The sequence below is a fragment of the Triturus cristatus genome, chromosome 4_1, assembly GCF_964204655.1.
Source record: "Triturus cristatus chromosome 4_1, aTriCri1.1, whole genome shotgun sequence".
NCBI classification, from domain to species: Eukaryota; Metazoa; Chordata; class Amphibia; order Caudata; family Salamandridae; genus Triturus; species Triturus cristatus.
In genome coordinates, this window is record NC_140585.1 from 598,218,298 (window position 1) to 598,232,776 (window position 14,479).

General features: G+C 44.4%; 1 protein-coding gene across 1 annotated transcript in view; it reads right to left on the minus strand.

The window, feature by feature from the left end:
* PHYH (phytanoyl-CoA 2-hydroxylase) overlaps positions 1 to 14,232 on the minus strand; it is a 340,738-nt gene extending 326,506 nt beyond the window's left edge. Inside the window, exon 1 of the mRNA XM_085652961.1 lies at positions 14,046 to 14,232. Coding sequence (XP_085509087.1) covers positions 14,046 to 14,135 — 90 coding nt within the window. The 5' untranslated portion in view covers positions 14,136 to 14,232. The remainder of the gene's footprint in view (positions 1 to 14,045) is intronic.
* Between the last annotated feature and the right edge of the window lie 247 nt (positions 14,233 to 14,479).

A 14,479-nucleotide genomic window follows, 5' to 3' on the forward strand; every position in this document is an offset into this window, starting at 1 on the left:
GAAAAAAGTGCTGAAGAAGAAAGTGTCTGTTTCCCTGCAATTGGTATCCACAAGGGTTTGCTGTGCTAAAACCACCATCTTCCCACCTTTCAGGAACAGGCAGACTTCTGTCAGAAAACCAATATTTTCTTCACAGTTTTTGCATTTTAGTGGGACATAGCCTATATTTGCTGTTTTTTGTGCTTTCAACCTCCTTGCTGTTTTTTGTGCTTTCAACCTCCTTACAGTTAGTGGTCGAAATTGATGTGAAACCAGTAATGGATCCCAAAAAGCTATACATTTCTGAAAAGTAGACAAAATTCGGAATTAAGCAAGGGGTCCTTTGTGTAGATCCTTCAAGGTTTAGCAAATAACAGTTGAAACAAAAAATATTTAAAACAAGTTGAAAAAAAACCCAGCCATTTGTGCCTGTAACTTCTACTAAGCATGATAGATGTTTAAAAGCAATATACGGTTACATCCATTGAACCCTTCTGGTTGCGGGGTGTATAGGATTTGTAGGTTCACAAAGAACCAGAGGTGCCCAGAGCCAATATAATTGAGCTGCACCTTGCAATTGTTTTTCATTGTGTACTAGGTATACAGCACTTCACTTTCTAAAATATAAAGAGTGAAAAATAGGCATCAAGAAAAACTATGAATTTCCGAAATGGGAAAAACATATGAAGTTTAGAAGCAGAGGTTATTTGTAAAACTCCTACTATATGGGTACCTATATTTGCATGTGAATTAAAGGGTATTTTTGAAAATGACTCCTTTTTTTACAGACTGTCTTACATTTGGAAGGCAGAAATGCATAGAAAGTCAATTGGTAATAACACTTGTACTACTATTCTGTGTTCCCCTAAGTCTCCTAATAAAAATGCTACCTCACTTGTGGGGGTAGGCCTAGTGGCTATGACAGTAAACATCCCAAAACACAACGTGGACGCATCAAGTTTTTCCAGTGAAAACTGACCCTATTTTCACGGGAGATGACCTTTACTACGCGGGCGTTTCACCGCGATAGGTTTACAACGCGGGCTTTACAACGCAAGTCGTTTCAACGACTTGCGCTGGAGGGCGCTGTAAGCTAAGGAATTGTACAATTTACTATCCAAGACCTTCCCTACTGTACGTAGACTGGTGTTGGAATAGTAAATCGTACTATCCCTAAGTCCAGCGCCCTCCAGCGCAAGTCGTTGAAACGACTTGCGTTGTAAAACCTGCATTGTAAGATACCGCGATCAACATGGTCGCGTAGTATCATCATACATTCTATTTTCGCAAAGTGCCTAGCAGTGGATTTTGGACCCTACCTCAGCCGGCACACAGGGAAATCTAGGAAACATATACATTTTTGAAAATTAGACACCCAGGGGAAGTCAGGATGGGGTGGCTTGTGTGGCTCTTAGAGGGTTTTGTTACCCAGAATCCCTTGCAAACCTCAAAATGTGTCTACAAAACACATTTCCCTCACATTTCTGTGATGGAAAGTCCTGAAATCTGTGGGGAGCCACAAACTTCCTTCCACCCAGCATTCTCCCAAGTCTCCAGATAAAAATGGTACCTCACTTGTGTGGATCAGCATAGAGTCACATTTCTTCCAGACCCTTTTTTTGCACTGTGCCTAGCTGTCGTTTTTGGACCCTAGCTCAGCTGGCTGATAGGGAAACCTAGCAAACCTGTACAATTTTGAAAAATAGACACCCAGAGGAATCCAGAATGGGGTGACTTCTGTGACTCTCACCAGGTTCTGTTGCCCAGAATCCCTTGAAACCTCAAACACTGATATCTTGGGCAAGTGCCATATTATATACTACAAATGGGCAAGTGCATAAGTGGCAATTTACATGGATGTTTCCAACCATACGGGCAAGTGCCCTATTATATACTACAAGTGGGCAAGTATCATTCACTTATTACTGGCATTATTTATGAGATATATAAGAACTACACACAGACACACACACACAAAGACACACACACTTTAAAAAAAAAAAAATATTTAAAGTTGCGGTTTCCCTGGCAGCCGATCGTGGCCCCCAGGGAAACCACACATCAATGGGGCAGCCAGTGAACAAGAGGGCCGACCCCTTGTCAAATAATTTTTTTTTTTTTACACTAACGGTCGATTGCACCTTCTCCGGGGAAACCAAAATTAAAAACAAAAAATGCCCCCATCAGGGGGGGGGGGGGGGGGGGGGGATGTGGCCCATTCTCACAACGGCTGCCCCTCCTCCCTACATCTCTGGTGTCTAGTGGCTGTTTCCTGACTGTAGATCGCAGCGCAGCTGCAATCGAAGGACAGGAAACCCTTTAAGGAAGGCCTCATTTGAAAGGGGTGATTCTGCCCTTTCAATAGAGGCCTCCCTGAAATCTGGGAGGCCGTTTTCGGCATGTTTTCCCCACCAGAGTCAAGTGCGGCCTTACCTGCGGCTGTCCTGTGCTCAGGTGGGGAAAACTGGGACATCAGTGCGCCTCGCGGCACACTGACCTCACAGATGAGCAGGAAGGGGCGGGGAGAGACACGGAAAGCCTTCCGTCTCGCCTTTCAAAGAAAAATAAAAAGGATTTAAGGAGGCCCTCCCTGATGTCGGCCAGTGGACGTGCGCCACCCCAGGGAGGCAGACGCACCAAAAGGGTTAAGTAGGCTGACCAACTGCCCCATGCTGTGGTGAGGGAAAGCAAAATGTGAATAATGCAACGACAGACCAATGGATGAACCGAGGTGGCTGAAAGTTCCCATTTGTAAGAATTGTATCCATATTTTAGTAAAATCAAAAGGTCCTGGCTAACACAGACCTAAAAATCGGCTTTCTATAAACAATGGAGTTATGCACTGACACTTCATTACATATACCCAACAATAACTTGAAGTGCAAACTTATTACTAACTATAAATTGTGAAAAATATTTTTATCTGGTAAACAAATGCTGCATGAAATTTTCTGCTGACCTTATATGCTGCTAAAAATGTCTATAGAAACGCCCATTCTGTGGCAAATTGAGATAGGTATGGTTACATTTTATTGTCTTCAGTGTAGTTTGTGCATCCATCAAAAAGCTGTCTTATGGCTAGTGCTCATGCAGTGTCTCAGTCTCAAGTATGTGTACAAGGCTTTAGCATCCATTCCTCTGATCTCCCTTCTCTGCATATCCCTCCTCGCCTTCTTCCTCTCACCCCATGAGCTTTCACCAATCGATATTCAGATGGATTTACACAGCCCCTGTCAATCTTCAACAAGGCCATGACCAGTCCCTCTGAGACCTAATAACACTGCAGCACCTCTACGTCACATTAAAAGCTTTGAAGTTCTCTATTAATTCCCCATCCCGTTGTATTTTGGAACACCTGCTGTGTATGCTGTAAAATATTATGTTATCGCTCTTCCTTCAACAAACGCTCCTTACCGCCATCGGCAAAATATGCATAGGTCAAACAGACTGCCAAGCCAGCTAACCTAGATACATAACGTTATTTTCACTTCGCTCCTTCCATCTGCAAATATTAATCTTATACCACCGAAGTCCAACGCTTTACCTACTGTTATTTACATTGGAGAGGGAATGGTAAATGCAACCCCTTTGAAGTCTAACACTTTTCCTACTGTTGTTTAAGCTGGAGTGGGAAAAGTAAATCTAGCTGCTCCCCAAAGTCCAATGCTTTTCCTATTGATGATCAGACTGAATTCATAATAATCATTTATAATATTATTGTTTACTGTTCTTTTACATGTTTTAATGTCTTGCTTTTTGTAATATTTAATTTTTAGCATAACGTTTTTATATTTTAAATATATATTACTGTATTTCGCTATTATATTTAATATATTTTTGGTATTTGTACTATATAAGTCTATTTTATCTGTTACAATGCAATTGTATTTTTTGAATATTGATATAGATAATATTGAAATATTTACTAGTATTAAATGACAGGTTACTTTTTTAATTTGTTGTAAATATATGTATATTTTATATCAAATGTGTTTTAAAAAATTGTTTTTTAAAGCTTTGTGCGCCCACCACATACATGCACGTATAATTAGATCTACAATTAAAGTATTGATTAAAACTACTTATTTATATTGATTAATTGTTGACAAATGAAAAAAGTTACATTAATTACTTTACAATATCAATTTTGAATTTGTTTGTAAAAAAAAAAAATTACAAAAAAATAAAGATATTCTTCCTTGTTTTTGGACGATATTTGTTTAAAATATGGAAACACCATGATTTTGAAACTTATATTCTTGGCACGATTTGGGTCACTCGATATTTCACTCAATATTTTTGCTTCCTATATATTGTCATACAACTGTTGACTCTACTCCCACCACTTAACATCGAGCTCATGTGATCCATACACTAACCAACTAGCTCTGCATCTTTTTATCCCCACACCTTTGGACACCTGGGGGCCAAATCACAAACTGCAATTTGTATTATGTTTAGTAGTAATACAATAGTACATAACATACTACAAAATGCTATTCACAAACTTACATGTGGAGGTTCCACCTCCACCTCTGCTTCTGCCTTCTTTTTCTGTGCATAGATCTAGGCGCCACACAATAAAAATAGTATTTATGACTAAGTATGGGAGAGACAGAGGGGAGCGGCTGGAAAATGGGGCATACTCACAACTAACGGGGTGAGGATTAGATAGGAGTTTATGGAGAAATCTGCTCCCAGACACAAAGGAGTAAGCCCGCAGCTATTCACAAACTGCGCTTCCTAAGTCAATACAGCCGAAAAGGGACCCAAACATTAGCAAATTATTCCAGCTCAGAGCTGCACATGGCCGCAGGACTACACATGGCCAACCACTGTTACTACAATATCAAATTATATATATTTTTAACAATTTTAAAGGAATTGACATTATTTCCTGGGGGGTATGATTTCAGGTCCCTACTGCCATTATTTTCTATGGGAAGGTGTTGCAGTACTAGTGGTTGGCCATCTGTGGTGCTGGACTTCTGTTTCTTTTAGGCACCAGTAAATTACACTCATGAATTTAGTTCCACTCCCGGTTTCAGGGGGTGGAGATGTGCAAGTATACACTTTTCAGTAACTTTACACTCCGATTTTGTGGCTACACAAATTATAGAAAAGTTACTCTAAAGTGTAATAGTAAAATTACATGTTTAAATTACTTACATGTAAATCACCTTTGTTAATAGCCCCACTGACATTTAACCGACTCATTTTAACCTCCTACATCTACTACTGTCCTACTCCTTGATCACACTGACATGTGTGACACTGACAACTGTACCATGCTTACTATCCCTGCCCCTCCAGAAATCATGAGAAGGACAGTTTCTGGTGTTTTACAGAACAACCCTAGATTATTTAAATCTTCCATTGGTGCTCACCAACTCTCTGTTATCGCTCCATCCATTTGGAATTCTCTTCCTCTTTTGTTAAGGACCATTTATTCTTTTTTAGTCCTTCATGTCTTTTCTAGTTCTCTTTCATCTTTTTGTCTTGAAGTGTTCTGTTCTCATCCCTAGAGCTACAATACCATTTAATGAAAAAGAGATCCACAAAAATACTGTGAAAGCATAAATCAGTGCAATGCAACACAACTTTACAATGGCTCTTCTGTTCCATCTCTAACCACTCTCCCTCTACTAATGACAATGTACACCACAACAATTACCACCTTACTTGTTCGTATATCCCAAGGCTGGGTACTGGGGTCTTCGATTTTGACTCAACATTAATCTCCCTTTATGACATAATCTTCTAGTTTATCGTAGAATTTACAGGCTAATGTATGTATACCCACAAACGGAGCACCATACTATTGCCTAGACCTGCACCAGCTTGTCCCTCCCAGGGCCAACATCTGGCTACGACATGAACTAAGTTCATTAGAGCAGCAAATGAGAATGTGGAATAGAACAGATCTTTGCTTGAGGTTGTGTTTCTAAATCCTAACCTACCTATCACTAGTCGTATGTATATGCTGATTGTCCTGTCACCAGTCCTTTCTTAAGGTTGATGTACTAGACTACAGAATGCTCAACAGGCAAATGGTATTCAGAGTGAGTTTTATTCTGTTCCTCTACCTTGTCTAAAGTCTATGCTGTGTCTTTAACTGAATCCAGGGCCTTTGCTATACTTTGAATGAGTCTCAGCTCCAGGCTATACATTTTTTCTCAAGACTTGTCTTACTCCTCTTCTCTTTATCTTTGTTTTGCAAGAGTTGGGAAGCAGAATAGGGACCTGGATCAAGATATGAAACCAATATGTTGATTCCAAAATGTGAGGCCAGGAAGTGACAAATCTCTGGAATATGCTGAAGCAGGAGGGCCAAGATGCAGTAAGTAATGCTACCCCTGAATGCACCAGAGTTAGAGCTGGTACCCTATTTCCTACTTAGAGTGTTAGATGTTCTTGAAGAGTGCATGTCAAGTATTGGTGGGGATTTTATACTCAAGCACCATACTTTCTCTGTACTCATACAGAAAATCTCACAGGAGCTTGGCTCATCTCACAAGACTTAAGATGGCTTGATGATCCTGCAAGAGATCTTGCAGGACATTTGATCATCCTATGAGGCTTTAGAATACTTATAGGAACACACACTGCAGATGAAAAGTTGATTTACCAAAGGGTTGTGGGCTTGTGCAAGTTTGTGTCCCTCCAAATCTTTTTTTTGCATGTACTTCATACAAATGGTACCTGGCATGGCTTATCGGGGAATGAGCCCACTAAAAGCTAACAACGACAACCTGGAAGCTTTCGACTCCCTCTTCCCCACACTCCGCAACGCTCCGTCACACCTACAAAGCTCCCGCCCATCTAACTACTTATCCCCGGACAGACCGCCCCTCCAGGAGATCGCACAAAGCAACCTTAAGACCCCGGCCAGGAAAACCAAGCCCTCCCCCTCTCTGGACACCGCCTCCCCCTACGCAGACCCCGCCCAAATAGCACTCAATGCACCCTCCCCCTCCACTAACAAGCGGAACCCTTCCACGGGCAAAGCTCTCCAACCCCCCTCTGAACAACATCCCCCCCGCCTCCTTCCTTAATCCACCACGCCCGACAAACAACCAACGAACATTGCTTGCCACCAACGACTCCCAATTCCCTTCCCCCTCTGACACAAAAGAGAGGGCTGAGCGAACCGCGCCCGTATCCTCCTCACCCTGTCTCCAAGACCAACCATAGGGACAACTCCAACACCAAAAGTCAACCCCTAGAGCCCAGCCAGCACCCATACCAGACACCCACATCTACCGATACTAGTCACGCAAGACCTCCAACGACTCAAAGATCTAAACCGACCAACACCCCCATCTGGAACCAGCCAAGGGGTCCCAAAAGAATAAGAGCCACAAGGTCCTCCCCAGCCTCTCCCACCTCCTACCCCTCAGAGACGACTCAGTGACTCGCCCTGCTGGAAAGCCAGCTAGAAACGGTAGTACGGGGCCTCACCGAAATTCTATGGAACCTCTCCACTCCCTGTAAGCCCAACCAACACCCACTTCCGCCACCCGCATCCACCACCACCAATCACAAATGGCCTCGCAAGACCCAACGGCGCAGCTGGGCCACTACCCCTCTGCCGAACCTGACACAGAGACCAAAAAGAACAAGAGCCACAACGTCCAGAAGTGAAGCGATAGATCTTGCCACCTTGTACGACGCTTCCACCACTATCACCCCTAGCTCCAAGATCCAGGTCATCACTGGAATTGGAAGAGACCACCCCCTACCCAGACCCTCAAGACCCCCTGTCGCCCTCGCTACCCTCCCCCGGGCCCCCTCAACAAAAAACAACAAAAATGAGGCATCCATTACAAACTGCATGCTAGTTAACTGCACATTGGCCACCAAACATGCAACAGAATTGGCAGAGACCATCCTCACCCACGACATAGATATCACATTCATCACCGAAACATGGCTAAACAAGTTCTCTTCCCCAATTATGGAAATGCTGGTGCCACCGGGCTTCACAATCATCCACAAAGACAGAAAAATCCAACATGGAGGAGGTATCGCAATCATACACAAGAACTACATCTCCGTGACGGAAACTGACACCCTCAAATATAACTCGTTCGAATGCCTGACTGTCACCATTAAGACAAGGGACAACAAAACCTTACACTCCCATCTCCTCTACCGTCCACCAGGAAACACCGCCTCATTCCGAGAACACCTCTCTGACCTGATAACTCAATGCTCACTTCGCGACTCCAACAACATAATTCTAGGAGACCTCAATCAACACTGGAATGAGGAGAGCAACCGACTAATCAAAACCCTAAATGATCTAAGCAACAACAACCTCTCCCAGCATTGCACAGCGAAAAATCACAACAAAGGTTCAATCCTAGATGCCATCATCGCTCAAGCTGACAGTCTCCATCAACCACACCTTGCCTGATCACCACATCATTCTATTCCACATCAACCAAACGATCCAACGCCAGCCCCATACAAAAGACCCTCCCCCTAAGTCAGATTCCGCTCGCTGACCTGGAGGAAAGAGAAAACTCCCTCCTCGAAATCCACACTGGTGAGCTCTCAACTACAGAACTCACTTCTCACTACAACATCACAATGACTTCCATTATGGACCAAATAGCCCCCCTGAAACTGAAAAAAGTAAGGTCCATACCATCCAGATCTTTGTTCAACACAGCCATAAATGCAGAAAGAGCGGCAGAAAGACTCTTAAGAAACAACCCGTCCACAGCCCTACGAGTTAGACTCAAATCAGCATGCGCAAAATATTTTTTAAAAATACAAAGAACGAAAAAAACTTCCTTTTTCTGCAATGCCCTGGGTAATGTAAAGAACAGGCCCAAAGAACTATTCAATATCATTGGGCAGCAAACTTCCAAGCCCTCATCGTCACCAGCTGTGGCCTCCAAAGACCTGTGCGACAACTTTGCCAATTTCTTCGATGACAAAATCACCAAGATTGAACTCTCCCTGGACACGCAGTGCAGTTTCCCCGACAACAAACCGCCTCCTGGGTCAGAAGATTCATCTCCCAAGCACCCCCTAAACATATGGAAATCCTTCAATCCCATCTCGGAAGCAGAGGTCATCAAATTTATCTCCAGCTCTAAACCCTCAGCACACGCTCTGGATCCCATACCTACCCAACTGGCTACAAAGCTAAAACTCTCCCTAGCCCCGCTCTGGACCAAGATTATAAACAGCTCCCTAAGCACTGGAGTCATGCCCGACTTCCTCAAAATCGGCCAAGTCACACCGCTGCTCAAAAAACCAGGTTCCGACTCAAACGACATGAACAACTTCAGACCCGTCTTTAACCTCCCTCTCCTAGCAAAAATCCTGGAAAGATGTGTTCTCCTCCAACTCACTCAACACCTGGACAATATCAACCTTCTTGACCCTCACCAATTGGGTTTCAGTAAAGGCTGCAGCACAGAGACAGCAATCCTAAATGTTACTGACAACATGCACAAATCTCTCGACACAGGCCAATACTGCTTACTTATTCTCCTAGACCTATCGGCAGCCTTCGACAGAGTCAACCACACACTACTCATTAAGGCACTTGGTGGCCTTACAGTGGTTCACCTCCTTTCTACAGAACCGCACCCAAAGAATAAAAATCAAAAACTTCTCGTCTGACCTACTCCCCGTTGGCAGAGGTGTCCCCAAGGATCAGTACTCTCGCCTCAACTCTTCAACATCTACATGGAACCCCTTACCACCATTCTAAAAAAAAATAAAACATTCCCTTCCACCTCTATGCAGACGATACCCAGATCTATCTGGAAACCTCCTCCATTGAAGACATTCAGAGACTGAACAACACTCTTAGAGAAGTCCAACACTGGTTATCACGCAATCATCCGAAACTAAATCAAGACAAGACGGAAATCATCCTCATCTCCAACAAGGAGAAGAACCCCCAATTTACAGAATGGCTTAAAGCCACTGATGCTCTCAACTATAACCCCACCCTAGCCGATTCAGTAAAATCGGCTTGGAATCACTCTGGACCCTAAATTAGACAAGAGCAAACACATCAAGAACACCGCAAAGAGCACCTTCCTCAAACTACTCAACAAAATAAAACCCTTCATCCCGCTGAACGACCTCAAACAAGCCACTCAATCCCTGGTGCTGTCCAGACTGGACTACAGAAGTGCAACCCTCACAGGAGCAACAAAATCACACCTAGCTCCCCTCAAATCAACCTTGAACGCAGCAGCCAGAATGGTCACAGGGATAAAGAAATATGAACACATCTTGCTGGCACTCAGAGAACTAAAATGGCTCCCAGCCAAAATGCGCGCCAACCTCAGAACCGCATGCCTCACGCACAAAGCATTGCATACAGGGTAATCCGCCTACCTGGCCTCCAAACTCCAGAAGGCAGGTCAGACAAGAAACCTAAGGAACACCAACACTCTACTCTTTATCCAGCCTAAAACTCGCAAACAAAAAACCACATCCCGATCCTTCACAGGTAGTGCGCCCAAAATCTGGAACTCCATCCCAGTACACTTCAGGACTAACCCCTCCTACTTAAAATTCAAAAGGCAGCTCGAAGACCTCTTCCACAACAGATCTCTCCCGAAGGGTTAGCTACAACCTAACACCGAAGCCTGCCTACATCAGCACACTATCACTTTGTCATTAAGACCTTTACCTCACTCTCCCCAGGCCTACCTCAATGATCCCCCACATCCCGGATCAAACCCCGGCAGGAGACAGGGGCTGTCTATGGCGTAATCATGCAGAGCAACCGGAGACACTGTGCACACAACTGTGTTAACATCTCTTACAAGCGACTCAGTGCCCACAACGATACCATACTCCATATTCCCGACCAAACCCAGTCAAGAGACATGATGTCTTCCACGGCGACACCACTCAAAACGTCTTGAGACATTGCACAGCCAACGGTGTTAACATATCTCACAAGTGATTATGCTTGTTAGAAAGATATTACACGATGCGCAAGGACCCGCTGTGCATATATATTGTATTAATGTATCTAATGATTGACAATGCTGTAAAGTATTTTTCATCATAAAACTCCCGAGAACAGATATCTCCTTTCAGTTTTGCTAAGTGTACCATTTCAAACTCCAGCTGAGTGGGTGCACCAGACCACCCCTTCTGCTGTACCACAAATGCTGCTTTTGTGTGCCAGAGAAGAGACTTTCATGCAACATGTACAACAAAGGAGCTAAACCAAAACTAATCTGATAAAATATGCTCTGTGGTAAAATCAGGGAAGAAACTTGCTGCCCTGCATTTACAGATGAGCTGGAAGGGGTGGGAAGCATACAAAGGGTGGGGGGGCGGGAAGTGAATGGGGAAGCGGCACACGGATAGAGCAAGAAAATACATTCACGCCAATGAAGAGCTCAAAGAGTAGTTTCCTGATGTGAGCCATTGAAGGTTATCGAGTGAAAATTGTGGAAAAGAAGATATACTTCCCGAGAGGGGCAAACACTGGAACGGGAATGAAAGCCATTGATTAAGAAGTAAGCAAATTAGGTTGATAAGAAAGTGAACCAATGATCAGCATTAGTCTTGCCCAAAGCCAAATGTCAGTAATGGCTTGCACACAATTGGTCTTCAACAACAGACATTTGAAAGCTGTGGGGGCAAGACCTAAAATAAATATATGTTCACTGCAGCGTGTCCAAAGCTTTACAATTTGCAAACGATATTACAGCATGGCACTCAACAATGTTTTTGTTATAAAATTAAATGTTTTCTAGAGTTTCCTGACTGTCAAAAAAGTAGCAACACTGCTCTGAAATGATGCAGACTGAAAAGTGGTTATGAGGAAGAGAATGTGAACCCTGATAAAGGAAGATAACTTTCAACAACAAAAACATAACGAAAATGAATCTCAGATTAGACACCACATCTACTGAGTTGCACATTCAGATTCAGAAAGCAGAACTGCACACACCAGGTCACAACAAAGAAGCACACACAACCTCAGATATTACTACCATAGTTCGCTACAAATAAAATCAAACTGCACACTCCAGCTTCAATACCGCAGAAGAACACTCCAGCGTCCAGATACTACAGGCTAACACACTCTAGCTCCAAAGCCAAAGCAGAATCTTCCAGGTCCGAAACCGCAGCAACACAGTGAAGTTCAGACACTAAACAGAAACACCGACTCAAGCACTATAGCAGCTTACACCTATCTATACACCTCAGGAGTGGGCCTGTGTGAAATCTTGTTTATGCTGACATAACCACATACTTTCTGTTATTTCAAGTTACGCTCGTTATGCGAGATGCCCAAAATCACACTGCGTCCAGGGAGAAATCATACTCCTGGAGCACAGGAACCATGGGAATGAAGAGAACGCAAAGTTGTTGCTCACATTAATTGCGATGTTGCTCTTTCGAAGTGACAAAACATCTTCAAACCCGAAATAGACCACAGGATGCATCCCTCACTAACTAGCGCAAAATGTTGGACAAGCATTTAATTAAATAATGTGTAATTTTCGGGACACTTCACATTATTTTCGCCCCACTCCAATCCAAAACAATGTGCCCCACTCCAATCCAAAACAATGTGCCCCACTCCAATCCGCCTCACTCCAATCCACGCCACTGCAATCCACCTCACCACAAACCAATCCACCTCACTCCAACCTAACACTATCTACTACACTTCAATCCACCCCACTCAAATCCACCTCAATCCAATCCACCCCACTGCAATCCACCTCACCCCAAACCAATCCACCTCACTCCAACCAAATACTATCTACTCCACTCCAATCCACCCCAATCCAATCCACCTCAATCCAATAAACCCTACTCAATCCATCCCATCCCACTCAAATCCACCTCACTGCAATCCAATCTACTCCACTTCAATCCTCCCAACTCCATGCCAATCCAATCCACCCTACTCCATCCCACTGCAGTCCAGTCCAATCCACCCCACTGCAGTCAATTCACCCCACCCCAATCCACTTCACCCCAACCCAATTCACCCCACCCCAATTCACCCCACCCCAATCAACCTCAATCCAATTCATCCCCCAATCCAATCCACCTCAATCCAATAAACTCCACTCAATCCAACCCATCCCATGCCAATCCACCTCACTGCAATCCAATTTACTCCACTTCAATCCTCCCAACCTCATGCCAATCCAATCCACCCTATTCTAGTCCACCCCACTCCAGTTCAGTCCACCACACTCCCATCCACCCCACTTCAGTCCAATACACCACACTCCACCCCCCCAATCCAATCCACCTTCCTCCAGTCAAACCCCCTCCACTCTAATTCACCCCACTCCAAGAAACCCTACTATAATCCAATCCACCCCAATCTAATCCACCTCACTCTAATCCACCCCAATCCAATCCACCCTATTTCACTCAATCTAACTTACTCTACTCAACCCAAAACACTACAATACCCCAATCCACTCAAACCCACTCCACTCTATGAATCACAGAACTCTACTACACTCTCTGTCACTGATATCTGCTCCCTCTACTCCAACAAATCCAGTTTATAACACTACTCCCCCCCACTCCACTTTAAGAAACTCCACACCACTAACATTTTGCCATGCTGAATACCAGCCACACTGTTGAACAACATGTCAAAAACACATTGCCAAGCCAATTGCTGTTGTATCGGCGAGACCTAATGGCTTTGTTAATGCTTGTTATCATGGTTCTCCTCCTTTCTCTTTCCCTCTCACTTTCCCCCTACTAATTCCATTTTTTTCAACACAGTTATAGATAACGAATGGGAAAGGGACGCCGAAGTTTCATTTTGCCCACGGCGCTCTCTGGGTAAAGTGGTTATGCGGTATCGTTATGCGGTAGGTACAAGAAGCCAATCGTCGTCATGCCTGTAAAGATGACGACCCCACACACTTGGAGGAAGGGACAAGGTGAACCGTCGGTTAACCACTTTGAGCAGAAGCGTCAGGAAGTACCACCACACTGCCCCTTGGCAGCGTTTCTCTACTCCTGGTTGTAGGCACCACCCCGTGCACGCTGGCAGCACACGCCTAAATGTAGCAAAAGGATACAATGTCGGTCGGCAGTGGGGAGAGATGCCTCAGGAGCACCCCCAGGCGGGCGGCCCCCGGACTGAGACTCTCTCGTACCGGTCTCAGCATGGCCACGGCAAACTCGGCCGGACGGTGAATCCTCGACAGCGACAACAGAAAGCTGTCAGACTTCGCTTGTAATGCTGTCTCCACCCCAGTTTACAGTGCGCATGCGCCCAGAAATGACGTCAAACAGGGGAAGGGCGCGGGCAAAGTTCAAGGTTCTTATTCCAGCTGTCATCGCCTGGCGGTTTCCGAGTAAAGCAGATGGTATAGCGTCCCAGCCTCCAGGAGGTCAATGTCCGCCTTCCACCACTCGGGAGCAATGTCCATAAACATCACTGATCAGTTCCAGAGGCGAGAGACTGATCGTGGGGAACACCATAGTCGCGAATTCCCAATAATACCGATTC